The 27,554-nt window shown below is 38.2% G+C and overlaps 2 protein-coding genes across 2 annotated transcripts in view; both read right to left on the reverse strand.

Moving 5' to 3' along the window:
* Nucleotides 1–950: 950 nt before the first annotated feature.
* Nucleotides 951–10,383, reverse strand: nmt1a (N-myristoyltransferase 1a). The gene is made up of 12 exons (XM_024272841.2): nucleotides 10,178–10,383; nucleotides 8,517–8,622; nucleotides 7,772–7,916; nucleotides 7,566–7,684; nucleotides 7,193–7,284; nucleotides 6,580–6,696; nucleotides 6,295–6,465; nucleotides 6,109–6,217; nucleotides 3,231–3,401; nucleotides 2,979–3,143; nucleotides 2,755–2,892; nucleotides 951–1,519 (listed from the first exon to the last, which is right to left on the reverse strand). Exons 1-12 carry the CDS (start codon nucleotides 10,279–10,281, stop codon nucleotides 1,499–1,501), a joined length of 1,458 nt encoding a protein of 485 aa, XP_024128609.1. The 5' UTR covers nucleotides 10,282–10,383; the 3' UTR covers nucleotides 951–1,498.
* An 801-nt stretch (nucleotides 10,384–11,184) lies between these two features.
* plcd3a (phospholipase C, delta 3a) overlaps nucleotides 11,185–27,554 on the reverse strand; it is a 31,211-nt gene continuing 14,841 nt past the window's right edge. Inside the window, exons 3-16 of the mRNA XM_024272801.2 lie at nucleotides 24,083–24,250; nucleotides 19,913–20,141; nucleotides 19,303–19,432; nucleotides 18,645–18,870; nucleotides 16,323–16,524; nucleotides 16,111–16,255; nucleotides 15,822–15,974; nucleotides 15,596–15,748; nucleotides 15,372–15,522; nucleotides 15,158–15,274; nucleotides 13,538–13,716; nucleotides 13,198–13,333; nucleotides 12,818–12,967; nucleotides 11,185–12,741 (exon numbers count right to left, since the gene is read on the reverse strand). Of these exons, the coding sequence (XP_024128569.1) occupies nucleotides 12,599–12,741; nucleotides 12,818–12,967; nucleotides 13,198–13,333; nucleotides 13,538–13,716; nucleotides 15,158–15,274; nucleotides 15,372–15,522; nucleotides 15,596–15,748; nucleotides 15,822–15,974; nucleotides 16,111–16,255; nucleotides 16,323–16,524; nucleotides 18,645–18,870; nucleotides 19,303–19,432; nucleotides 19,913–20,141; nucleotides 24,083–24,250 (2,282 nt within the window). The 3' untranslated portion in view covers nucleotides 11,185–12,598. The remainder of the gene's footprint in view (nucleotides 12,742–12,817; nucleotides 12,968–13,197; nucleotides 13,334–13,537; nucleotides 13,717–15,157; nucleotides 15,275–15,371; nucleotides 15,523–15,595; nucleotides 15,749–15,821; nucleotides 15,975–16,110; nucleotides 16,256–16,322; nucleotides 16,525–18,644; nucleotides 18,871–19,302; nucleotides 19,433–19,912; nucleotides 20,142–24,082; nucleotides 24,251–27,554) is intronic.

The following is a 27,554-nucleotide window of genomic DNA, read 5'->3' on the forward strand; positions in this document are numbered from 1 at the left end:
ATTGTACAAATATGTATTTATGTACACGTGTACGTATATACGTCTAGTTATGTATTCCATTACTTTTAATTCTCCAATCAAGGCATAATTAATTTTCCAGTTTGATATGTGTATAGATGCATATCTTTTGTTTGTATGTAGTATTTTTTGTTTTGATTTATGGAAAAAATCTATTTCAAAGCCAAATTCAAATATATATTTGAAATTTTAAAATAGATATACTCCAAATAGTGCATAAATGTGTGCATGACACAGAAAGTGAAAAATAATTTACGTTTAGGGGGCAAAATATCCTCATAATTACGCATATAATGCAATTAAACGTTACTGTTAGTATAGAAACTAAATATTTATCAATCTCTGGTTTTACTAAGAAATTTTTGGGAGGAAAACTAATTTAAGTAGTTAAATTATTTTTGATTAGTTAATTAAGCAATTGAATTTCAGCAATTATTTTAAAAAAATAATCTTAAATTGACAACCAGATGCTCTGTAGAAAAATAAGTCTTTTGCTGCTTAAATCACTTTTTTTTCTTTAATTTTTTTTAAATGTTTGTCGGAACAAACCGCTGAAAAAATAAAGTAAAACTTTTTTTTCCCTAGCAGTTGGACTTAACTAACCTAATAATCAGCATGTAGAACTAGGTGAAACATTTTGTTAATTAAAGCGAATATGGAAAAAAAATGGTTTTTTTTGTCTTCTCTGATTTGAACAGCAGCAAATGTATAGTTTTCTAAATTCTAAAGTTTGTTGTCTGAGTAACACTTCAAACTGGATATAAAATAATAGCCTAAACTGTCTCTATGACCGTGAATGAACGTATATTTAGTGAACTTGCTGTGTTTTGTGAGTACAGACAGTTGTAGAGGAAAGGTCACGACACATCAGGACACAAGATGGCGTCAAACTGAAACGCTGCTGAAACAGAAAGTCAACAGAAGCCCAAAAGTCCAGTTTTGGTATTTATTACCGCATCTTTTTCAGGGCCTCTCAACGTGTTAAAATATTTTTTTCTTGTTTTTTTTTAGCTCTAAAACTTAAGAATGACTGATTTATTTTATTAGCAAAAAGCATTTCCAACATTTAGGAATAAAATTAAACAGAAGATTCTAGTCTGCATGTGTTCAGGGCACAAACGCAGTCATGTCTGACATTATTTACAGGTTCTGGAGGTTTTCTGGATATGCCAGCTGCGAGTGTTTTGGTGGCCAGTCATCTGTGCAAGCAGATGCAGATTTGTGTACAATCAAGACAGCTTTCTGGTGGAATAACAGTTGTCTGCGATGGTAACTAGAATGGCTTAAGGTCCGTGTGATCGGGGAGGGTGGAAAGATGCGGGCTTTCCCAGCCTCCAGGCCTGGCAGCGGTAGTGCAGCTCAGAGTTCAGAAGGTCAGAAAGTAAAAATGGGCGGTAGTTTCCTCTCCTCAGCAGGAAGTCTTCAGTCCACAGTGCGCTCTTTTGTCCCATTGGTTACCCGTGCTCACAGCGCTCAGCTGTCACTGCAGAACCAAGCCAACCTGAGAGACAGAAATCAACAAGAACCCGTTTTTAATTTAAATACTTTTGAAGGATTTGCCCGTCAGATCTGTGCTCACCTAGTGTGTGCTGCTGAACATGAATTGGTTCCACTCATTATTTGACCAACTTTTGATATTTTTTTTCCTGTATTAATTTACTCACTTATTTAATTGGATTTTAAGTTGATTTTAAACCAAATTTTCATTTGAAAGCATAAATTTGACCCAACAAATCACGTGAATATTTTCAAAACAATAGCATGTAAAACTATTCCACTGTTTTTTACACTTTTTTTGAGCCAAGGGACACTTTTTTTTTTCCTTGTCCAACCAAAATAAAATAATAAAAATAATAAAAAATAAATTACAGCAACCGAAAATGGGAAAAAGAGAAACTCTGCGGTCTGCAATAATAATATACCATTCCATACAGGATTTTTCATGCAATTTTTTGATAGTTGTAATTGTTTTATTAGTCTTTTTGGTCTAAATCATTTTTTTTTATTTACTCTTAGTTAAATGCATCTGTTTGCCACTTAACCTTAAAGACCCAGTCCAAAGAAAATCATGTTTTGGTGTTTCTAACATGTTCTTGTGCCATTTTTCTGATTATGCAGTACACACACATATAGAACATTTAGCTTTAAATAAACATTTCTAAGTATTTTTGTGTTCAAATCGTTGAAAATCAGGAGCAGACAAAAAAATCAATTGAAAAAAAACCTAATTTGTGACATTCAAGCTACAATCAGAACCCCAAATGATCTGCTCAATTCTGATGCATCCACTTGTAGACAACTAGATGTAGATCTTTGTTTTCTTCGCCTGATTTGGCATATGGCTCAAAGCTGTACAGCTGAACAGCTCCAATATTGTTTACCAATTTTGTTTCACCAGTAATGTCAGGTTGAGGGTGTGAGGGGCTGCAAGCCAGCAGGAAAGTGTGCGCACATTACTCAGGTTTGGGTGACGGGAAAGGGTGTTGGGGTTGCTCCACACTTTTAGTCCCACCCCCAACTCTGAGGGAAATTTTTAAAGAACTACTGCTGCTCTACAAACACTATATCATAGAAAACAACAGTTTTTTTTTTTTTATTTAGGCCAAAAATGTCAAAAGTAAAAGATCACTGGGGACTCTAAAAATAGTTCAAAAGATGTTTGGAATGGGTCTTTATAAATATATATATTTCATCAGAGCACGACTTTCTGCAGAAACTCAGGAAGTTAAACCGTACCTTCTCTGGCCCCATGCTGGGACACTTCCAATTGTACAGATAATACTGTAGATTCCCGTCTCCGATACCAAATTTCAGCTTCTCCAAGAAAGTCTTGTTTTCCATTAAGTCCAGTGCATTAAAGACATCAAAGCCTTTCTGTAGACACACAAAAATATATATATTTTTATGAGCATAGTCTTTAAACACCTATTTTTAAAATGTATAAATTAAGGAAAACAAACCGATTTGGCCAGAATGAGAGCATCAGACATCAAATCAAGCAGTGGGGTGGTGGTGTGCACGTTGTAAAAGGAGTACGCTGCTTTCAGACTCCGGTGCACAGGATGATTCATGATGGTGGAGGGCAGGGTGTAGAAACTCAGGAAGTCCGTCACTTTTCCATTCGACTGTCAGAAGAGAATAAACAAAGGTTGAGTGCAATGAAGACAAAAAGTCGTCATCTGTGCTGGAACTTTCTCAAAGCAACCGTTTACCTCCACCAGGTAAGTGTCAACGATGTTCTCCTGAGGCAGAAACCAGTGCTCCACCTCCTCCTGGTTCATGACAGGCACAAGGTTGAACTGGCTCAGGTATTCCCGGAAAAGGCGGTGCACCACCGGCACATCCTTCTTGGTCATCGGTCGTAGACCAGAAGTCTTTGGGGCCTAAAGGAGAACAGCAGAGCAAAGAGTTTCACATTAAAATATCTTTTAACCTCCCGACTATCAAAGAAAAAGATTTGTGCAGTCCTTTTTTTCTAAATCCACCAAAACCCCACCCTCTTCATATTTGGTATCAATGCAAAGCTCCAAATGTCCTCCGTAGATACTAAAAAGATGTTATTTAAGTGGCATGCAGTAGTTTGGAGATTTTTAGGTTAAATGTTTTTTTACAGATGACACGTTTGCAGTTATAGTTAGCTTAAATAATTTTCTAAATCATCTAAAAAAATAAGTTTAGTGAGTGCAGAATACTGAGGAAAAATATGACTATTTATGCACCAAATCACTAATTAGTTACTAACAATCAAATGTCAAACTCAATCGGAGATGGGGCCAAAATTCAAAACACACCTTAGGTCATGGGAATAACAGTATAAACGTTTATTGAACACTCTAAAACTAAATTTTCAAAACTCTAAATCCGTAACCGATACTAAAATTGATAGCTAAAAACGCTGAAGCTGAAACTGAAAATGCTGAAGTTAATAGCTAAAAATGCTTAAGCTGATAGTCAGCTAAAATATTAGCCAAATGCCAAATTAGCCTAAAAAAAATTACGGTAGGTTAGTCAAAAACAGCTAGCATGTAGCTGAAAAAAATAGCTTAACTTCAAAATAGCCTAAAAAAAACAAAACAAGAAAGGTCAAAGTTAGCCAAAACAGCTAGCATTTCACTGAAATGTTAGCTAAATTCCAAAATGGGCAGGAACAAAAAATGAAAAAGCCAGAATTAGCCAAAACAGCTAGCATGTAGCGGAAATGTTAGCTAAAGTCCAACATAGACTAAAAAAAAAATCTTAGTAAATGCCAAAATAGTCCTAAAAGCTAGCAGAATGAAAATTTTAAAAACTCTAAAACCGCAACTTTTTAAAATAATTATGAATAACAAAAAGGCAGGAATATTATTCCAGAATAAATCAACTTCAACCTTAAATAAATATATATTTTTATATATTCAAGATTATACAAGATAAAAATAAGCGCAAGATAACATCGGGCCATTGATAACTATAAAATAAAAAGATCCGGCCCCAGGGCCTCGACTTTGACACATGTGAACTAAGTTGTACCTCTTTAAGTTTGATAGATTTAGACATTTTAGAGGGATACAAACATGCATCACATACAAAAAAGTTTGAGTAAAGGCAAAAGAGGTTAAGATCAAGTACTTTTTCCCCCTAATAAAGACCAATTAGATGAAGATCAGTTTCTGAAAGTCTAAAAACACCAAACAAATATTCATGTCCACTTGCAGCCGTTTCATCCAAGCTAAAGTATCAGGACCAGGTGGAGAGAAAGATGTATGAATTTGTCTGAAACCAGCTTTCAGAAAACACTGGAACACTTTGAAGGAACAAACTGGTCCAGCTGCAGGATGGATGAACACACGTTTTCATGGCTCAGAGATTTATTCCAGTGAAGAACATGAACCACTAGCATCCAATAATGCATAACCTACAGTTTGATCCCAGACTCACGTCTCATTAAACTGTCCATTTCTAAGTTTGTGCAGGTCAGTGAGCTGCAGCCAGATCTTTTTGAACAGTAATAACGTGCAGGAGCACCAGTGTTTTCTCTATTATTCACCTTTATTAAAAGGGAATACTTCCAGAGCAAAACATTTTTTTTAACTACTAATTTGACTGAATCCTAATTGGAATTCTCTTATTATTTGCTCAATTTTAAAAGCTAGTATTCATTAACATTTGCTCTTAAACACTTAAAAATTAACCCTTTGTTGTCTCTATTCACATCGACCGGAGTGTCGCCGACTTTCCCCTTACTTTAGTTTTCATTCCAAATTTGAGATGTGTTTCAAAAACTGTTTTAGCTTTGAATTTTTTGGTTTAAAACAAACATTAAAAGTTATGACAGAACTGACTGGATTAGTGGCTTTGTGGTAGAGGGTTCACCCTGAGACTGGAAGGTTGGGAGTTTAAATCCAAGGTTGAGTCATACCAAAGACTAAAAACGGGCATTAGGGGTTGGATTGAGGGGGTTAAACCACCAAATGATTCCTGTGTCTGCAGCTCTCTGCTCCCCCAGGGGATTGGGTCAAACAGAAGGAGCTTAGGTGCATTACAGCTAATGGAACTTAAACTTTTTATTTGTGATTTCCTTTTGGAATAAATCTTTCTAACTGTGTAAACAGTTTAGTGCAAGTTTGCCTAATTTTCTAAACACATTTTTCCTTCTTTTGACTTTTTCTTGGTTTTATTTTGGGATTTTGACTTTTTTTAGTCTTTATATTCTTGATTTTTTTTTTTGTTCTAAAACAAAACTACTTAATTTTGTGATTCTTGCAGTTAAAAAATTACAACTTACTACTTGAAATTGTTTTTTGCTTAAGTTTATTGTGTAAATTAATTAAATATCTGTAAAAAAAAAAAAAATAAGCAGGGGTTTTACTATCAAGCAATGCCTAAAAAGAGTCTTAAAAGTCTATTATTGGAGCAAATTGTAGTGTATAAAAATAAAAATTAAAAAAATTAATGGGCAACTGAAAATTAATTTATTTAAATTTACCATTTAAAACAGGTTAAACACCCCAGCATCAGGTAAAAACAACCGCGTGGCATTTCTATCATTGAAAATGTGATAAAAACAAACTCATTTCTTAGATTTCCTGCCTAATTTCTGCCCCAACCAACCTCAGGCAAGCGGTAAAGCTTCATTGTGCGCTGCATAGTCATGTTCCTGCTCAGATGGGAGAACTTGACCTCGATTAGTTTCCGTGGGTTCAAAGAGCGATGCCAGTACCTTTGCAAATGAAGAAAAGTAAAAGTCAATTCCGGAACATCAGGAGGAAGAAAAGGTCGGTGTTCCGTGACACAAACCTGCAGGTGCCCACAGGTTTGGGCAGCACGACTCCAGCTGTGTACACAGCCTGGAAGATGCCCTGCAAGTTGACCCGTCTAGTGATCTCCCTGATCAGAACCGGGGCGACCCGTTTGGAGCGAAGCTTCTTGTGGACACAGAGGAAATTGATCTCAACCATTTTCTTCTCTCTAAAGCAACAAAATAAATCAACATTTCATTAGACAGCAATTCCTCATGCTTAGTTATTTACACAGTCACAACTCATTCATAGAGAGAAGGGCAAGATGTCATCATGTCTTTACATTTCATAGATGCGAATGTTGGCTGGAATAGCGCTGATAAATCCAACCAGCTTCTGGTTGGAGTTCACCCTCACGCCACAATGCCACTGTGGCAACCAGCCTGGAGGCCGCAGCGCCCTGAGAAGCACAGCAGTCTGTTACCTTCACATAACAACACATCTAGTTTTTATTACAAACAGTATTTGATTGGTTACATATTTTAAAATTATTTTTTTATTTTTAGGATTAAAGTCCATCTATCCTAATTTTTTTATTAAAATAAAAACAAAAAAAATGTTCCCAGTAGTGTTTTAATTATGATTATGAAGCTTTTAACCAAAATCCCACAACATATATGTCTTAAAAAGACATTTCATGTTGATCTAAAGCCTTTTTTTTTCCAAAATCTCCTCCCAGGGGGCGTGGCTTTTAGATCAGAGCTGCCCCGCCCCCATATGCGGCAGTTTGATGACAAAGGACAAATACTCGGAAATGCAAAAACAAAATTATTCATTTTTACATTTATTTTCTCTCATAAGAAACATGCAACACATACTTGCTAAAAATTAAAAAAAAAAACTGATTTCATCAAAGGGGGATTTTAAAGGGAAAACATTATTTTAGGAAAACTTACCAGAGAAGAAACTCAGGAGAGTAGTCGAATCTGAACATGTTGTCATCGTCTTCCACATAGTTCTCATTGAGAAGAGTGTAAAGCTCCTTAAGCTGTTGTAGAGGAACACGAAACAGCAGTTAACCTTCTCAGATTCATTACATCATTTTTTTAAAGAGCATAACTGAATCTATGAGTCGAATTTTTAATACTAAAAGCTCAGAGTTTAAGGCGTTCAGCCAATGATATCCAAGCTCTTGATTTTCAAAATAAAAGAGATCAAGTTTATTTTGTTTATAAAAATAAACTAGCAACTTGAAAAATGAAAATGTATCCAAACGGATTAAAATTTAAAAGGATTCAAAGATTAAGGATTCATTCGTCCCCCTCGTACCACAGCGGAATTCCCCAGGTCGAGGGTGTCCCAGCAGAAGCCCTGTGGGAGGCTGTAGGGCTCCTCTCGAATGCTGTCTTTGTCAGGTTCAATGGAGCCGTGAGACGTCACCGTCTCCCCTGTCGGGACAAAACAACACGCCGCACTATGACGAATGTCTGGTTTTACTTTTGGAAAAGTTCTTAGTCTCCGGACGGTTCTCACACCTAGTTTGGGAACGGGCTGCGTGTCCCAGAACTGGTAACTTCTCCGAGTGGCTTCCTCCATGGTTTTGGCTGGACCTTGGCCAACAGAAAAGAGTTCAATGGCCTTTTGGATCTCCTGAAGCTTATCGGCTGGCAATGAATTCACCTGTTTGAGAAGAAAATGTTAATAAAACAAAACAAGGTGGCACAGAGAATCACACATTTCAAATTGAGATATACTTATGAGAATAAATTAACCTTCCATATAATTCTGATCATATGACTCAGCATTCTTTTATTATGATTATGCCGTTTTTACCCCAAAATAATCAAAAAAAAAAATTGTCGTTTTCTAGGAGAAAGTTTCTGCAGAAAAGCAGTAATTCACAAGAGTAAGACCGCCCCTCTTCCCGTTATCCATCTGTTTACACACTCTCCTGCTAGCTTACAGACCTTCTGGTCATCTAGAAGTGGATAGATCAAAATAGAGCAAAGCAGAGAGTTTGTACGTATTTTTAATGTAAAAAAAAGCTATTTTTCAAACATTTTTTCATCTGCTCCTGATTCACAATGATTTGAATAAAGAAATACGCAGAAATGCAAATTTTTTACTAAATTTTCTTGATAAATGTCCCCCATCATCAGAAAGAAAACCCCCAAAGAACATGTTAAAACCAGCATTTTCATCAGAGTGAGTGTTTAACACAATTTTCACTTTCTTTTGGAGCATTATTAACATAGAAACAAAAAGTGATTTCACTCGTGCCTTTGCAAGTGGGTCCTGAGTTGCTTCGGGTGCACCAGATTTCTTCTTCTTTTTCTGTTTCTTTTTCTTCTTCTTGGTTCCAGTGTCATCACCCAAACCCCGGTCGCTGGAACAAGATAGTGACACTCATTTCTAAATCAATTTCTTCAGTCATAAAAACAGTATCCGCCTGTTTAAAGCTGCTATTCTTTTTTGCAACCCCCTCCATTCAAAAGTAACATAAATTGATCAAAAATAAAATTTTGTTCCCATTTCTATTTGCATGTGGATGCTATGGGAAAGGTGAGAAAAATAAACAAATCCCTCAGCTAAAGGACATTAAAATTACTTTTTTTGGCTGATAAAAATGAAACAGATAAAATAGAGTAAATTCAAGCACTATTTGCCAACAATAAGTGCTTAATGAACCTCATTTAAGAGTCCGACCCCACAGAGCCACACACATCTACTAAAGCGACGTCCACATACTTACAGAGGATTATCTCATTAGTGTTCAAGAGAGGAGGCAGGGCGAGGACTTGTAACCCCGGTGCAGATGGTGAACCACATGACTTATAGAAGAAGAGTATGTGGTATCTACGCATGCGTACACACGTATGTGCAAGGGGTCACTGAACAACTAGAACAACGGACAACAAAACATTCAATAGTTTGTTCTCCGGGCTTCCATTTCATCTGGGCAGAGCAGCTAGCTAACAGAATCATTCATTGTGTCCGGGCTAGGTTAAGGTGGAATGGATATGCTGCTAGGACTGAAAGTGATTTGCATCACTGCACTTAACAAGTCATGACAATATTCTACAAACAGCAGTACCTGGAAGTGGATGGCATTAAACCTGAAGCCATTCTTTCAGTTTAGCAATAGATTGAGCTAATGCTGAATGTGTGTCATTTGAGATCTCAAAAGGAAAGCTAGGTTATATTTATCCTCTTTAAAGTGATATCTCCAAATAAACAAAATTAATTAAACTGATTTATCCACTCTTAATTACCATTAAAACAAGTGGGGTTTATATCCAAGCCTTTATTTTCTATTCGTCAAGGGTTTACTGGGTTATGCATATTTTAGTGATAAAGATAACCAAATAAAAACCACACAACGCCCTTTACCAACATGCCAAGAGCACGAAAACATGCGGGTTTTGCGTCTTTTACTTTTGATTAAGTCACGATTTTCCGCCTAAGACAATGGGTTTGACAGCTACGTTAGCATGCTAGCTAGCGCGTGAGATGTCAGTTGGAGTTTGATCGCTTTCATCTGTGTCATGCATCTGAACGAACAAAGTTTGTAATTTATTAAATAGAAATTTATTGAGCACGTTGTACAAAAAATAAAAATATAATATTTTTAAAAGACTGGTCTCGTTTTTTAACCATTAAAAGGTTTTCTCTTCAACTCTGTCTACTACGCCTTGCTAGCATGGCTGAGGGGATTCATTACGAAGCCCCACCTAAATGGCAATCTAAATAAAGTTTCGACCAATCAGAATTGAGTACTGATAAACTGACACTTTTATTAGCCAATAGGACCATCGCAAGTGGGAGTGGCGACAACTCTGCCTTCGACCGCTAGCCAAGTCTTTGCTTAGCATAAGCTTTGAAAAGCAGTCAAATAATACGGGTTAATTCGCGCAAACAGCTGAAAATGATGGGTGTCTTACCCATCGTCAAATGGATGCTCGTCATTTTCGCAGTCGCTGCAGTGTGCGTGGTCTTCTACATCTTCTTTTTCCTGCTGCGGTGCTGTCTCATTCTCATCCGCCATCTTTAACCAGGAAGCGATGGGCCACCGCGTGTCCTCAACGCCTTTAAACCTGCTTTGCTGCTATTGGCCCAGATAGAAATGTGGTTCTCCGTCTGTCCTTTCACTCTGACATGTAAAGCAACTTTCAGAAATCGTGCCATATAACCTTTAATAACGTTTTTGACTTTTTTGTAAACTTAGTTGTGGATTAATTCCCCTTTTATTTTCCCACCCAAACACAGAAGCGTCATGTGACCAGAGCTGTGCCTTCAACCCATTCAGTGTGGAATGGCATGGAAGGAAATCTGATTATGTCAAATTGAAGTTAGTGAAGCTTCCTGAAACAGTCAGAGAAAGACTACGAACATGTTTTTCATTTAGGTGATACAAGAATGTTTCAATGTTGATGAAAAGACAAAAAAAAAAAAAAAAATAGTATTTTGTGATTCTTAAATGGTGAAAATGAAGAATTGCATCAGAGCAAGTGCTAAAAATATGTCCAGATGTAAAAAAAAAAAAGCAAAAAACAATTGTTTTAGAAGCTTAAATAATTAAACACACGTTTAAAAAGAACTTTATTTAAATCAATATTATTATTTCTATTTCATCTTACTCCAATTGTTGAGGGTTATGTGAATGTGTTACTAAGGATGTTTGAGATAAATATAATGAATTTGAAAAATAATATTCACAATAATTAGTGAGTGTGATATCTGATGGATGCAGTACCACGTAGTTGACAAATTGGAAGAGAACATTGTTTTTAATAGACATTTTTGGACACCAAGTTTTATAGAGTTACTTGTTAATACCTTTTGATTTCTATTTAGATAGATTTTGTTTTAAAGACTTTTCAATATCAACTGAATAATAAGCCACAGGAAGGGCAATGTTCTTAGTAAATATTTTTTATTTTGGTACCAAAAAAAAACATTTCCAGTTGTTCTATATTTATTTTAAGTCGACATTCGTGTTTGGACAAAGAGATTGTAAAAAAAAAATTGAATGGTTTTGATGTTGAAAATGTTACATAAATTAGTAATTCTTATAAAAACATTGCACAGTGGGACAGTGGTTAGCACTCTTGCCTCACAGGAAGAAGACCCTGGTTCAAGTCCCAGCTGGGACCTTTCTTTCTGTGTGGAGTTTGCATGTTCTACCATGTGTGCATAGGGACTCCGGCTTTCTCCCACAGTCTAAAAATAGGCTTCATAACTGAAGTGATGACTCTAAATTGTCCCTAGGTGTGAATGTGAAAGTGCATGGGTGTGTGATTGTGGCCCTGCGACGAACTTGCGACCTGTCCACGGTGTACCCCGCATTCATCCATCAGTAGACTCCGGTGACCCCCATAAGGGATAAAATGGATGTAAAAATGAATAATTTTGACACAGTAAATAAACAACTTATTAAACCTGAAATTGCAGCTCATTATTATTTTAGTATCAAGCAAGCAAAAAAAAAACAACAAATTTTTGTGGTGTTATTATTATTGCTTTACAAAAACACTGTCTTGGATACATGGTACAAACTCAGATTAAACACAGGCAATAAGCCATAACACTGCAAACTCTCAAATCGTCACATTTTCAGTCAAAAACAGTTTAAGCATATAAATTGTATTTATGACAAACTCAGTGCTTGACTTTTTCTATCTCTGTCTATAAATCGTCTCATCAGTGAAGTGGTCAGTGCTTGCAGTATTTCATAGTTATCAAGGGAGCTGTTGCTTCTTAATGCACAATTTTCAGACAAAAATTGTTTTGTTAAAAGACTTGAGGCCAGAAAATTTAAAATGATGAGGAAAAACATGAATGCTTTCAATATATTAAGGCCATTTGTTGGTTTAAATACAGTCCTTCTGTCCTTCAAAGGTAAGTTTAAAGTGCTAAAGTATTCAAAGTATTGAGTGAGAATGACCATTTAAGTACATTTTAGTCAATCTTTTGATAAACTTGGGTTACACAAAAATAAAATAACAAAACAATAGTATTAAAATATAAAAAAATACAGAAATTACATCTTTTTGTGGCAAAATTACCTTTCGTTTCTGTTGAGGTATTCTCCATCTTTGCATTGATAAAATGGTTAAAAATGTTGTCAAAACAAACAAAAATGTTAAAAATATTAATTCTTTGATGGAGATTTTGTGAGTTTAAACACTTAAGTGTCCCATTCATGTATTTAAGGCTTCTTATCTTCTGCATATTTGGCCCTGAATAGACCAAAAGTTGAAGTTGGACGGGTTGAGTTTGAGGGAGTCTTCACATTCAGAGTTTCTGCTTCCAAAGGCTTTTGATAGCAAAAAAAGCAGATTTTCATCAGTTTCAGGTGTATTTCACGCTTTCCTCTTTGCCATGGCCATTCGCTCCAACGCTGTTTTCACAGGAGGCCCTCTGTGGCTCACTTTCACATGGACGAAGAGCGTAGCAGGAGACAGACTGGACCCATCTGCCTTCAGAAGATGGATGTGTCGATACCCTGAGACAAAAAATTAGTTGTTACAGAAAGAGGAAACTTGCTCAGATGCTATGCAGAACAAATCTATATGAGCTACCTGTGCGTAGGCTGGTGAAAGGCAGCGTAAACTGCCCCACAAAGTCATTTTTGACAGTGTGATCGTGGTCCTCCACTACGAAGCGTACCAGGGCCAGTTCAGGGACCTGAAGCTGGAAGCTGAGAGTGCAGTCCCACCGTGGGTTAAAGCCTGCAGGGGGCGCACAAGAGCTGTCAAAACACTTAAAAGAAACCAATCACAGCAAAGGACTGAAGAAAAGATGTCTATGCTGCACAAAAAACAGGTCAGAGGAACTATTATGTTTTAAAAACCTGACATTAATATTTTATCAGAAATAGTTGCAATATAAAAAATTATGTGCAGTTAAAATGTAGGGTTTATTGTATTTATGTCATTCCATGCAAAAAAAATTAAATTACCATTGTTGTCGATGCGATGGGTTTTGTTTTTTGCATTGTCAATAGTGACTCCATGTATTTCTACAGAAACTTGTGGATCCACAATGGCACTCGCCTTCTCTGTGTTGACTTTTGGCAACTGTTGTGCAGTTAATACCTAAAAAAAAAGGAAAGTCAGTTTATAGGTTAATTTTTTAAAGCCTAAAATCATTTGAAAGGTCTAGACTTCATTGACTTTCTACCCTCAACCCTGAGGATTAACAAAATAAAAATCAGTTTTTATTTACATGTGTTAACAGAAGAAAAACAACGTGGATGCAACCTTTTACTTGATAATCTACAGATTTATGCAACAGCTCACTCGTATAGTCAGCTGTGTGGGTGTGTGGCCGGGCCCTCCGCCTGTGTTCTCTGGGTCAAAGTTGCATGTAGGGCTGCACAAGAAGCTGGGCTTGAGCACGTATCCACAGCGACCGTTGACAAGGAAGCGACCCTGATTAAGGTCCATCTGCTCCCCAGGTGTCTGGAAGTTGAGAGCCACTGAGCGGCACAGAGAGGAGACTGGAGTCAGCAACAGAACCAACTGATCTAATTATAAACAGAACTACAAGAGAGCATGTTAGTCACAAGTTCCCTTATGAGTGGATATAGGCTGTCTGCAGGTGAAAAATGGGCAAACCTGTAAGAGGCCCACATGTGGCCTGCAGAAATATTAAGGTCGCAAACCCCAAAGCCAAACCTGGTGGGGCCCAGTGATGACACTTTGGACAACGTAGCGAAATCTTGGTTTTGACTTCTTATAAGAGGAGTTTCTGAGCTGCTCTTTGTCTGGCTCATCACCCAGGACCTGTCTGTCATGGGAGACCCTACCGGGGGAAGGACCCCCAGACAGCGTAGGTCCTGAGATTATTCAAGCACTCAAACCGCTCCACTACGATAAGGTGGTGGTTCAAGAACGGGATGTTCCGGGCATGACCCACTGGGCGGAGGCCACAGGGAAGACCCAGGACATGCTGGAGAGACCATGTCTCTTGGCTGGCCGGGGAACATTTCGGGGTCTCCCCAGAGGAGGTGGAGGAAGTGACAGAGGAGAGGGAAGTCTGGGCATCTTTCCGCTGTCCCCGTGACCCAATTCAGCGGAAGAAGATGGATGGGTGGACAACAGTTGTAGGTTCCATTTATCGTGACATCCCTTGAGGTGGCCATACAAGCCTCAAGGGAATTGCAAGATACGCCTTTTAAGATGCAGTTACTCCACTCTACAACCCCCCCCCACGGGACCAGACAACCCAAAAACCCACAGGACCCATATGGGTCAACCCCTCGTACAGGAACATGTGACTAAGGCTTTATATAGCTAAAAATATTTGCTACGTTCACACCAGGGGTATGAAGCTAAAAGTGCATTCTTGAACACTAGATGAAGCTCACAGTGTTCACACTGGACAAGCAGGGAGGGGCTTCTTCTTCTTTTTCTTTTGCTATTGTTTACTAGCACATGTCTGACAACTACAGTTGGAAGAGGCTAGGTGCATATTGTTGAAGCGATGCAAACCTCACAAAATCTTGCTCCAGGCTTTTACTTTCACACCTCTATTCCGATATATAAAAAACTTAATGTCATATAATTCCTGCCGGGTACAATCTCCAATTACTAATGTCTCCTTCATCTTCCATTTTCAAGTGGTTGGCACTTCTGTGAATTAAAAGAAACACCATCCATACGTCACTACTAAATCAGAGTCCTCAATTGGTGAAAGTTCGACCTGGTTTAACCTTCGACGCACATTCAATGGCGTATTGTACATAGAGCCCCAAAATGTGCATCAAAATGTGCGTGGCTACTGGTAAATGTGAGAAAGCTCAAAATGCCCATTTTTACAAATGGTGGCGGTGTGAACGTAGCTTCAGAGGGCCTTTTTCTTTTTTCAAAATGCAATAATATTTGCTTCGGTGTATATTATTAGTGGAGAATACCAACCCATCTGGCAGCCACTGTTCCACATATCCTGAGGATCAAAGTTGGATGATTGCAGACGCTGGCCAGAGGGGTAGATCCGGCTAAGGCACTTCGTGTTGAGTTTTACAAAAAGCTTCCCTACAAATGAAAATAAAGACACACCTTAGAGCTAATTATAAACCATTGTGGATTGATCTGCTCAAAAAGACATCGGCAGTTATTTCCCCTGAGGTACCTGAGTCTTTGATGTGCTTGAGAGCTTCACATTCAGAGAAGGAAGACATCTCATTCGAAAGCATGTTGGGCATGTTCTCAAAGCCCTTGAAGTTGACACTCTTGCAGTACACCACCAGTTCTGACAGCTCCGGGCTCAGTTTTGACGACACCTGAGAACGCAAAATAATGTTATTTTATTTATTTTTTATTCTTGGTGAGACTCGTAAGTGGTTTGAAACTCACATATGTGAGATCCTTTTTGGATGTGCTTTTGTTGCTGCTTGCATCATCGTCTTCAAAGCTTGACGCAAAGCTGGCAGAACTTGTGCTTTTGCCCATCTGACCCAGGCGAGGCGAGTGTGTCTTTCCTTTCACCAGAATACGAAATTTAAGGTCCTGTAAGGAAAGAAATTACTGCAACTGTGGAATCCCAGAGGGGCTACCTGTATGAGTTTGGGCTTTTGTATACCTCAGGAGAAGGCAGATCAGTCATAGGCAGGTCACTCAGAGGCTTTGAGAGCAGTTTCCTCCCCAGGATAGAGCGGAGGTGTTTGGCCATGACCGCCTGCTGCTCCACAGAACAGTGGTTCTCCAAGGACAGGACTAGAGGGTACGGAGACGCCTGCAGGGACAAACACTATGAGGCATTCAAATGTAAACCTAAAGCAGATATGCAGGCTTGGTGCAGCTTGTCAAATCCCCAATTAGTCATGCGTGTGACCACAATGAGGCCAGCGGGCTGTGAAACCACGTCATACCTTGAAAGCATACTGGTTGATGGTTTCTATGACCAGTTTGAAGGGGACTTTGGAGGTGAGGGTGTGACCGTGGTAGATGACGGGTTCTCCTTTATCTCCATCCCAGCAGTCCAGTTCCACGCAGCGGCAGCCCTGATTTAGAGCCCTGATGGTGACAAATGCATTAACATTCTGCAGGAGAAAAGCTCAGACTTCTCTGCTCCATTTCATACTTGATGTACGGTTCGGTGCTGCTGGTGCTGGTGACCTGGTCCTTGGTCAGATATGTGTTGTGCGACGAGGAGATGAAGTAATGAGCCAGGGGGCGGGTCATGTCCTGATAGATTTTTGCATGTTCAGGGTTGAGGATATCGTTCTCCTGAGACAGCATGTACATGGTGAAGGCGTTTTGAGTCATCGCCAGTCTCTTCTTTGCTGCAATAAATGGCATCAGGCTGTTAATCATTACCACCAGGGTCAATCTTTTTTCTTGAGCTCAATTTATAGCATTTTCCAAAGGCAATGGTGTGTTTATGGTAGGAAACTGAACCATTGTTTTGTCATCAAGAGATACCGTCTCATGCTGCTTTCTATAATTATGGCCTGCAGCAGTCCTGGACTATAAGGGCCAGATTGTTTTCTTCCTTCTCACTGTGTGCTTGAACAAAAAAATTCTCACATTCTCACATATGTAGAGGTATAGTCTGGGGCCCCTCCATGCCACTTTTTACGTTTTGGGTGTCCCCAACTAGTCGTTTTTTGACATGCTACTGTTCTTCGTAAGCCATGGATCCTCAAACTCAGGGCCGCGAACTGGTACTAGTCCAAGGACCGCTTGGTAACGGGCCTCAGATGCTAACCAGGGGTCCCTAACCCTCGGGACGCCGACCTGTACCGGACTGGACCAGACTGGTACCCTAACCCTGTACTGGTTCCACCTCTGTTACCATGTCTGGTGCTGGATTTGGTAGCGCACGTCAAAATACAACAAGTTGGGGACACCCAAAACATCCAAAAGTGGCGCAGAGGGGGCCCGAACCATACGTCCAAATATGACGATTTGCGAGTGAGAATGTGTAGCCTCGTCACATACTCAAAAATTAAAAAACGCCACACTCACTGGCATTTCTATGGGTGAAAATTCATTTAACCAAGTGAAAATAATGACTTTTGCCATAGTGAATGACGCCCCACCCCCAACCCTCCCCAAAAAAGGATGACATCACAGTCAGCATGATTCCCTGGTGGCTCAGAGGTACAGTGGTCTGCCTTCCACCCTGAAGGTGCTGGGATCGAGTCTGACCTGTTAGGGCTGCACGGTGGCGCAGTGGTTAGCGCTCTCGCCTCACAGCGAGAAGGCCCCGGTTCGAATCCCGGCTGGGACCTTTCTGTGTGGAGTTTGCATGTTCTACCCGTGCATGCGTGGGTTTTCACCGGGGACTCCGGCTTCCTCCCACCGTCCAAAAACATGCTTCATAGGTTAATTGGTGACTCTAAATTGCCCCTAGGTGTGAGAGTGAATGTGTGTGTGATTGAGGCCCTGAGACAGACTGGCGACCTGTCCAGGGTGTACCCCGCCTTCGCCCATCAGTAGCCGGGATAGGCTCCGGCACCCCCGCGACCCCGAAAGGGATGAAGCGGTCAAGAAGATGGATGGATGGATGGATGGATCACAGTCAGCAAAACCATCAAAAAATGAATGAAACTAAAATCTCTTAAAGGGCTCAAAAATGCTAAAAATCACTAACAAAACCAAAACACACGTGTCTGGGGTGTCTAAATTAACTTTCAAAGTTATTATGAAAAGGCTACAAGACATACAGCTTGGCGGCCATTTTGTGGCAAAGTGTGAAATGCAGTGATTTTCAAATTTTTGCCCAATATTGGAAAAAGAAAAAAAACTTTTGTCTGAGAGATTTTCCCACACATGCCACAAGCTTTGTTGACCTTTGGCCTTTAGTAGAGGCCGCCATCTTGAGTTTAAAACTAAAATTTTGTACCTGCTACAAATTTACAAAAAACATTTTCTAGGGATTTTGGGAAATGTACTTGTGAAAAAATGTTGGAATCAGAAGTAAATTTTGAACGACGCTCATAAATGTGGCACCCTCCTGTTGTTCGCACATTTTTTACCAGAACTCTGTGACAATATAATACATGAATCGTTAGCTCAAGCTGAACAAAATGATATGACACACGGTATGAACACATTACGAATGTGGGCGTGGTTAACAAAAAACCTCGGTTGTTAAGGAAATCCAAAAATTTACTGTTGCCGATTCTTCTAAAAATCATATTGATGTATTCGTCCCCACCTGACGACCAAAAAATAACATGGTTACTATGGAGATAAAACTAAAAGAAAGCCGCCATTTTGAAAAAAGTGCTTTTTTAATGAATTTGTCACATGCAGTTTTGGTCAGAGTGGCATGGGCAGAGGGGTAGCATAAGGTGAAAACTCAGACAGTGACAGCGGGTCAAAAGGGGGCGGCCTGTGGGCCATACAACGCCCTTCGCAGCTTTAATTGCTCTATTACCTGCTTTTAAGGACTTACCCCAGTCGTTGAACTCATAGGTGTTTATGAGAGTCTGTGCGTGACTCAGAGAGGCGTCTTCTCCTTGATCTCCCAGAAAATCCCGCAGCTCTGCAGTGGAAAGCACAGAGCCATTGCTTGAATAGCGCCTGAATATGGCATCCAGCTCGGGGCGTCGCATCAGCTCCTTGCAGAACAACTCGATCTCTTTGTGGTCCAGTCTGTCGTCTCCAGACTTGTCACAGCGCTGGGATTTAAAGAAGGGTTCATGAAAACACGCAACCAAACACCAAAAAAAAGTAAACAGGCTTAATTTTAAGAATAATACCACCTACTACAAACCCATAAGAACCCATTATGAGATCAGTGTGACAGAAAAATATCTGAAATGTTTTCTGTGGCCAACTTGGTTTGTGGTATTTTCCACATCGTTTTATTTTTAAGGAAAAATGGGTCTCGGTCTTTATGGGTTAAGGAAATACGTGGTGTGGGAGCATTAAAAAGTTTCAAAGACTTAGAAAGGCAGTAAGGAAGAAAACACGTTTTAGCATGTTGTGGAAAAGATAAGGAAAAGGAGATAACCGATCCTCAGGTTATTGATTAACTATCTAGACTCTTTATTTTCTCAGAGATAAGCTGGAGTTTATTCACAGATTTTGAAGTCGGTCGTGATCCTGACCTTGAACAAAGAGCGGGCGTAATGCTCACTGAGGTCAATGTTGATCATCTGGAGAAGTCGTTTGACCTCATCGTAGCTCATGTTGCCGTCCTGGTTCTGGTCCGCTTGCTTCAAGTAGCTACGAATCCAATTGTAGAGGGTTAAGGGGAAAAAAAAACTGTGACTGATAAATGATGTCCTACAGCGATAACTGGGTTATGGCACAGATATATCAGGTTATATGGCAGCTTTTATTGGCTGTTAAATCACGTCTCACTGAATTGTTGCAGGTGTTTTGCAAGGATTTTTCTCTATCCATGTTTATTTGAGAGGCTCGATTTATGACATTATATGCTATTACAAGCACTGCAGTGCCGTAAAAAAGGTACAAACAGGATATTCTGACTTGACACCAACAGTGAGACTATCGTCTGCTTTAGCTGGATTGTGTGTCACAGCCATAGCCCGACTATATTTAGACAAGATCTTTTCTTTTAGTCATCACTTCTCACATAACCCATGCTTAAGATGAGCGAAGGCGCATGTGACAACAGAGTCCGTCAACATAGCTATGTTGCCCAGCTGCGCTATATTTATTCTAGCACGCTGGAAATGCATCACTGAAGGATATTGGTCCAGTTTCTCCTTTTGCGACATGCTGGCCACACGATCCTTCAGGAAGCGAAGTCCTCGCACCCAGCGCTGGGCCTCCTCTGCCGTGGGGCACATCAGGTCCAGGCTCTTCCGATCTCCTCGGAAGACCACGGAGAAGCACTGGTTCTCCGGCATTGACCCGGACAGCCGTCTGAGCGCGTCCGATTGGCAGCCCTCGCGCACACAATCCACCTCTGTCACTGCGACTGAGACGGGAAAGAGAGAATTCAGCTACAGAAATTGCAAAATTACTCAGAAATATGACATGCTTTCATTTTTAGTATACAAACACATGCAAAAAAAAGATTTAAACAGTAAATTTATACTTTTGCTTACTAACTACAGTAAATTTCGTTATACGTCCACGTTAAAGCAGCAACTAACATTTCAGGTGCTTCTCTAGGTGGTGAACTGTCTTCCGTCATCGTAAATCTTATATTTGACAAGCTCTTAATGAGATTGAAGTCAGGCGAGGAACCGACAGACTCGGCACTCAGTCATCCACAAGGCCTCTGCTGGAGAGCTGAGCAACAGGGCTTGAAGAACCATCATTTTTACACATTTTTTTTGTTTTTACAATTCTGAAAACTGTCAGTATGATTAAACTTAATTCTTTTTAAAAAAAAATATATTTAGTTTTTTTTTAATTAATTTTTGCAATTATTTTTATTTTATTATTTATATTATTTTATTTTTTATTGATGAAACAACATTTTTACATTATTTTTATTTCTTTTTTCTTTATTTTTATTTTTATTCATAACTTTTTAAATATATTTTTTTATTTTATTTTTAATTTATTTCATTTATTTTTTAAATTAAACTTAATACAGTATTATTTATAAACATTTTAGCTTCAGCATCACATCTACTAAAGGCACAATGTTAACAGGGAAAATAATAGAACACCACAAACCAATAGAGCTAATATTTTAAGTCTTAGCAATAATTTTTAAACTGATCAATAAGCTTGCAAAACAAACAAAAAACTTTAGAGTTAAAAAAAAAAAGTTTTGTTCATTTCATCACTACATCACTTACTACTGATCTGATAGTCCTGCAAAATGCTTGTAAAATACACAAAACTTTTGAGGGAAATGTATGCACAAATTTGAAATATAATGACTGTAAAGTCAATAAATCAACTTTTTGTTGTGACAAGTAGTGCAGATGTTTGTTTTAAGGTTTTTCTTAGTTTAGTTTAGATTAATTTCTCCCTTATTGTTCATTTTATGATTGTTTTTTTCTTAACTAAGTGTCTGATCACACTTTTGTTTTATTCCTGTAAAATCAGCAGTGTTCATAAACTACAAAAGTCTCTAAAATAATTAAAATTTCAGTGTAAATTAGTTTTTAAGTAAGAAAAAAATAGACAAATGCTGTAAGCTCCTTCATTCCAGCCGTAACCTTTGAAAGCATCACGTTTTCAGATTTGTAAACAGAGGACTGCGGGTATTTTCTGATTTGTTCACTGAAGATTCATTGTCATAGGAGCTCTTTTATGTTCGCGCCATGAAGCCTGCAGCGTGGAGATCTTTGAGTTGGGCAGTAAATAGAGACCTCCCAAACAAAAGCCTCATTCTGGTGGTGGAGGCTGTAAAGACCTCTTGTCTCCACATTCCTGCTTTGCTCTTCTCTTATAGGTAGCAGAAGGGGGTGTGGCATGGAAGGGGGTGTGGCATGTGTGCATGTTTGAGCACAAGAGCTTTACAGCTGCACTTATTGAGCAGAAATCAGGCCAAATTCTGGTTTCTGCTTCCTACTGTTGCATTTTGACCAGCCTAAACTCAAACTGTTGAGGGCCCACTGGTTCACTCCGATCATCTTTTGACCCATTTTCAAAGTGTTCCCAGTGATCTTTTAATTATGATTATGCTGGATTTAGACAAAATCAAAAAACCTGTCTTATTTGAGGACATACTTTCTGCAGAGCGGCAGGAGTTCATCCGAAATTCCCCTCTGACTTTTGGACCGTTGGGATATTTTTAATTTTGAGCTTAATTTTTTTTAATATATATGTCCTCCGTTAACAGAAAAAGGCCACAAGAAAATGTTAAAAACACGATTTTCAGCCTTTAAAATCTGAGGCGTTGTTGGTGCCACAAACAAGTAAACACAAAATCTTTAATTAATCTTTAATTACAATAAAGAACATAAAGACTGGAGCTTCATTGTTAAAGGTTAATAGGACTGATAAATGGAGGATTGATAAATTGAAGGTTCGCGACCAAATGAGGGCTCATTTTTGGCTGCAGCACAAACTTACTTCACACTCTGGAGCTCAAAGGTCAGCAACTAAGTCATAAACAAACAAAGCCGAGCAAAGATTCTCATCCAGGTTAGTTGAACCTGGACCTGCCCAGGAACAGGAACAAGCTTCACTTTAAGGACAATGAGAAGAGTGTGGTGATAAAAATTGTGTTTTTGGTGGTTTTAGCATATAGCAGTTTTCCTCGTAATTGAAGAAATAAAAGAATAAGCTGCATTTCTGACTATTTATTTATTCAACTCGGTGTGAATCAGATTTAAAAAAAAATCTTTGTTACATAAAAATTACTACGGCAAGCCACAAGCTCCCTGTTTCGTTCCATTCTGATGCATCCACTTGTAGACAACTAGATCCTTGTATGTTTTTGTACAAGCTGTACAGCTGGATAAGACCAATATTGCTCGCCATTTTTGTTGCATCTGTAATTTTAGGTTCCGCAAACAACTCAGAGGAACTACTGCCGCTCTGCAGAAACTCAGCCTTTATTTGGCTAAAAACAGCATCGTCATAATTTAAAGATCACAAATGTCGAACAATTTTTTGGTTTATTTCAAGCAATTTTCACCAATAAAAACAAGAAAAAGAGAAAAAAATGCATAGATGTATTAATTGCTTGAAAGGAAGTGGGAAGAACAGAGTTTATGTAACACCACACCTTTATCCATTTTCTGTTTGCTGAAACACCAGCTTCTCTTTAAAGACCGACTTGAATTATAATCGTCTTTTTTGTGTTTTTAACATAGTAGCATTTTTCTCCTAATAGAGTATATAAAAGAATTTACAATGAAAACTGTAGTTCTGAGTATTCTTTTTATTAAAATCCAGAGTAGATGAAAACTGGATGCTTGAAAAAGCTCGGACTTATGACGCAGCTACTGACTTGGAGGTGCTAAAGTCTCCCCCACCCACTCACGCTTCAGTGTGCGAGTTGTGATGAGCATTTAACACCCGTGATGTAGCAAATTGCAATTCTGGATTTAAAACTGTACGACTGGATTAATCCAATAATGCTCGTTGTTATTTTTGTGGTGCTAATGTTATCTTGAGGCTATAAGCTCGCGCAAACAGAGCTCTCAGCGATGGGGAGAGGGGCGGGTCGCTCTATGTCAACAGTCACAACCCATAATTGTATTTCCAATGAGCTACTGCTGCTGTTATGCATAAAATGTCCAAAAGGCTTTTTGATTTTGGCTAAAAACTTCATAATCATAATTAAAATATCACTGGAAATTATTTTATGATGGAAAAAAAATAAGTTTGGAGTGGAATTTTAATATAAAACTGTAGCCAAATCTTAAAAAAGTATCTTCATATTAATCCTAAAATGATGGTTAAAAAAACTATAAAAAATGATAAAAAATCCGCTTTTTCCCTTTTTTAAAAAAAATAAACAGCCTGTAAATCTAACTTATCTTAAAATAGAATGTCAAACGCATAGAAAGGTGACATTTGAGAGCTGAGTGTTGAAGTTACATAAGCTTCAGGTGTCCTGCTGCTCTTGAAGCACTTTCCTCACTCTCTTCCCAGTGCGGATGGCAACAAAAGGAGGATTACTGTTTTTGGAAAACCTTCTTTGGGCATTTTTTGTGACATTACTTTTAAAAATGAAACAAGACCAAACATTTTAAATCAAACTAAAACATAAAAAAGGTAATTCGGTCAAGTTTCTGAAAGAAATGTGAGGTAATGATGAGTCTCTTCATCTGGAAGAGGAGTAAGTAAATCTTTCAAAGTAAAACACAAAGAGAAAACTAAAGGGTACCTGGAGTCAAAACTTGCACTTGAATCTCAGTTTAAAAGTCTTCGACATTCCTGCCTCCGGGTGAACACACAAAAGCACACAATGGCAGAGCAGAGCTGCTTTCCAGTCCAACTCACAGGTCTGCTGAGATTTGCCTTTGCGGGAACTCTTGGTGGACTCGCACCACACCGTGAGCCCGTCCTCCAGCAGCCGCAGGCTGCGGCTCTTCTGCCAGCTGGAAGAGCGAACCTTCACCATGCTGGAGCCCCGCATCATCACGTGGATGTCCTCATTGTCCAGAATCCCTGGAGCATGAAGCAAAATGAAGAGAACGTTAAATCATCTCCAAAGTTAGAGGAGAACTTTCCGTCAGCCTGTTTAAGTCATGGCAGACTATTTACTAGTAATTCCAGATGCTTTTCATTTTTTTTTTCATTTCCAGAAAACAACAAAAACTAAATATCTTAAACAAGTTCTCATACCTGGAAAATTAAAGAACACAAAGAAGAAAACCTATTTTTTCTGCCCCTTTTACATACTTACTTACTATAAAATTGTAAAAAAAACTGTATCTACTGTATCTAAATATATATATTTATCTGCTATACAGAACATATACAGTTTAAATCAAGGCACATATCCAGGGTTAGTAACATTTTGAAATAATTATTTTTTATTATCTTTTTTATATGAAGATTTTGTGATTTTACTGTGAATTTGCCTGTTAATAGTCGAAAATGTATAACTAAATGAATATTAAAATTCAGTTTAGAATAACAGACACTGGCAAGTTTGTATCTTATTTCTTTATCGGGTTACCTGGAATTAAGCAACAAGGTTAGTAATTGTGTTTTTACAGTAAGGAATTTGTGATTTGGTTTCTTTAACTGATTATTTTAGATTGTTGAATATCTTAACTCCTTGTATTGAAACACTTATTTACTGTGAGAAAATCTCTCACCCTTTCTAACTATGAATACTTTGAATATTCAAAAATCTTCTTTGTATTTTGTGTGATAAACAATTCTGATGTTCATTTAAACCAAATTTTATCATTTCAATATTTTTAATTGACTAAACAATAATGGATTGGATTGGTCTCTGTATTTCCTCTTTTGATAGATCAAAAATTAAACTTCATAGCGTTCAGATTTTATATGTTTCCCCAAATTTCAATACAATAATTTAGATCTGGAACAAACTTTGTTGAAATATGTGATTTCCAAGTAATATCATCATCAGTGACAACACCCAGAAACTTAATTTACTTCACCTTAGCAATATCAAAACTATATATTTTAAATGAAATATGCAGATTTGTATGTCTGTTGCTAAAAAAATATTTTTTTTTGGTTTGCAGTTTACATCAAACCATTTTTTTCATCATGTTCAGCTCCACTTAGATCACCTCTTCTATGTGTTCTAAGTTATCACCTATATGAAATAGTGTTGAGTCGTCCTCAAATAATATACATTTTAACCTTTTTGGATGCACTAATAATGTCATTTATATACAAATTGAATAACTTGGGTCCTAGATCAGACCCTTGGGGTACTCCACAAGTTATATGGCAAAAATGTAATTTATTGGCACATGTTTTCCCCATTATGGTACAACTAAAGGGTAATTTTGTCTTAAAACTTGTTAATCATTAAAGAGCTATACATGTAATACTATATTTATTAAGTTTTTTTAGTTTATTGAGTCAAAGGCTTTTATTAAGTCAATCGTTTCAAATTATTTTATAGAACAAAGTCCCTTTTAGCCACTGATTAGTGCTTTCTCACAGTACAAAGTGATTGATATGTTCCTCAATAAAAATATTCCAATTAAAAAAAAAAAATGTTTCCTTGCAGTAAATTCTAACAGCTACATTTCGTAGATGTTAGAATATGTTAAAATAAGATAAATTTACATGGTCTGACTTGAATAAAACAGAAAAGCAAAAAAAGTGTCAGAAAACTTTAATAAAATATCAAAATGTGTTAATTTAGCATTTCAGAAAGGTAAAAATTCAATAAATATCTGGGATTGAGTGACTTATACAAAACATTTTTTTTTTAAAACAAAGTTAGAAACTAACAAGTTTAAATGACCAGCTTCGGATCACTGCTTCTTTTGGGATAAAAATAGTTTTCTCTCGAGTTATTTTCAAAGAATCCAACCAAGCTTTCCGTCTTTGAGTTATTTTTCAAGGTTTTTGTCCTCTGCTTATGTCTGAACATCTATCCCATCTATCCTGTCCTAAAGCTGCAAGTGCCAACTGGATGCTCCTCAAACAGGGGCCTCCAAAACTGCAGCACACAGAAAACCGTTCTGTCGCCGCCCCCCACCCTCCCTGCTCAGCCGAACACAAAGAAACTCTCTCCCCCTCAAGACTCACATCAACAACAAGGCTGTTTTTCCAAGCTGTTGCCACATGGACAGCATTCCCTGTAGCAGCGCAGGGTACTGACACGCCGAGCTGCCCAAACAGCCTCAACGGGATCCACTTCCACCCAGCTCCAACACTGCCTGCAGCAGAAAATCTAGTTGACATTCGCCTCTTTGAACGGTCAAATCCCCCCCCTGGTTAGTAACCATGAAGTTCAGCTGAGTGGTCCAAAGAATCTCAGCATGTACGCAGAGCGGTTCAAGGAATTCCTGTTTATTTGTAATACAATGTTTGCACAGGCTCGCCCTTTCACAATACACTCTTACCCATCAATGAAACTCAACGGAAACCTGAAAAACATGTTCAGCCACCTGAAGCTGCTCAATGTGGATCAAAATATGGACCGAAAAATACCAATAGATTGAAACGAAAGTAAGATTTAACATCATAATCTGATTGACAAAATGAAAATACTGCTGATAAATTCATAAAAGGAATAAGAAAACAATTTGGTGGTATTCTTTCAGCTCAAAGAACAATTAAAGCAAAAATATGAGCTGTCCACATCATTCGTGCATGAATCCTCCTCACTCATATGGAAGCATACCAGCTCCTCCCGGGAGAAGGTTCGCATTTCTCTCAGCAACTGTCACAAGCGAAAGCGAGCACCGACTCCACTCGGGCATTTGGACACACTCAAAGGGAGTTGTGCACATGACACTACTGCAGTTGAAGTTTCTCTTTCTGCCTTGCAGCTGTCCACACCGTTAAACATTGGCCTCGTCTGCGTTTCTGCATTCATCAAAAGTCTGCTGCTAGAAAGATTGAAACTAAAAAATGTGAATCCAGAATGTTTTTATGAACAATCTTGGATTAGTACATCACAATCAATTAGTAATCAATTAAACTTAAGAAATAGGGAAATTAAAGCCACAGCGGGATTGTTTGGCCCACAAAAGCACGAACTACATTTTCTTTTGTGGGTCAATCCTGACTGAGCACAAAGCAGCAAAGTCAGTGGGTGACCTGCTGAGGGCGGATGTTGTGGGTGTGGTTAACCCTGTTGTTTTTCAAGATATTTTTTTAAAAATCTGTTTTTTTTCCCTAATTTTTTGATATAATTCTTCTTTTTTTAACATAATTTTATTTATTTTTCAATATTAATATTTTTTGGTTTGTTTTTTCGATAAAGATTTTCATAGTTTTTTGTATTTTTTTCTATTTTTGGACTTTT

The sequence above is a fragment of the Oryzias melastigma genome, linkage group LG8 (genome assembly GCF_002922805.2).
Source record: "Oryzias melastigma strain HK-1 linkage group LG8, ASM292280v2, whole genome shotgun sequence".
Taxonomy (NCBI): Eukaryota; Metazoa; Chordata; class Actinopteri; order Beloniformes; family Adrianichthyidae; genus Oryzias; species Oryzias melastigma.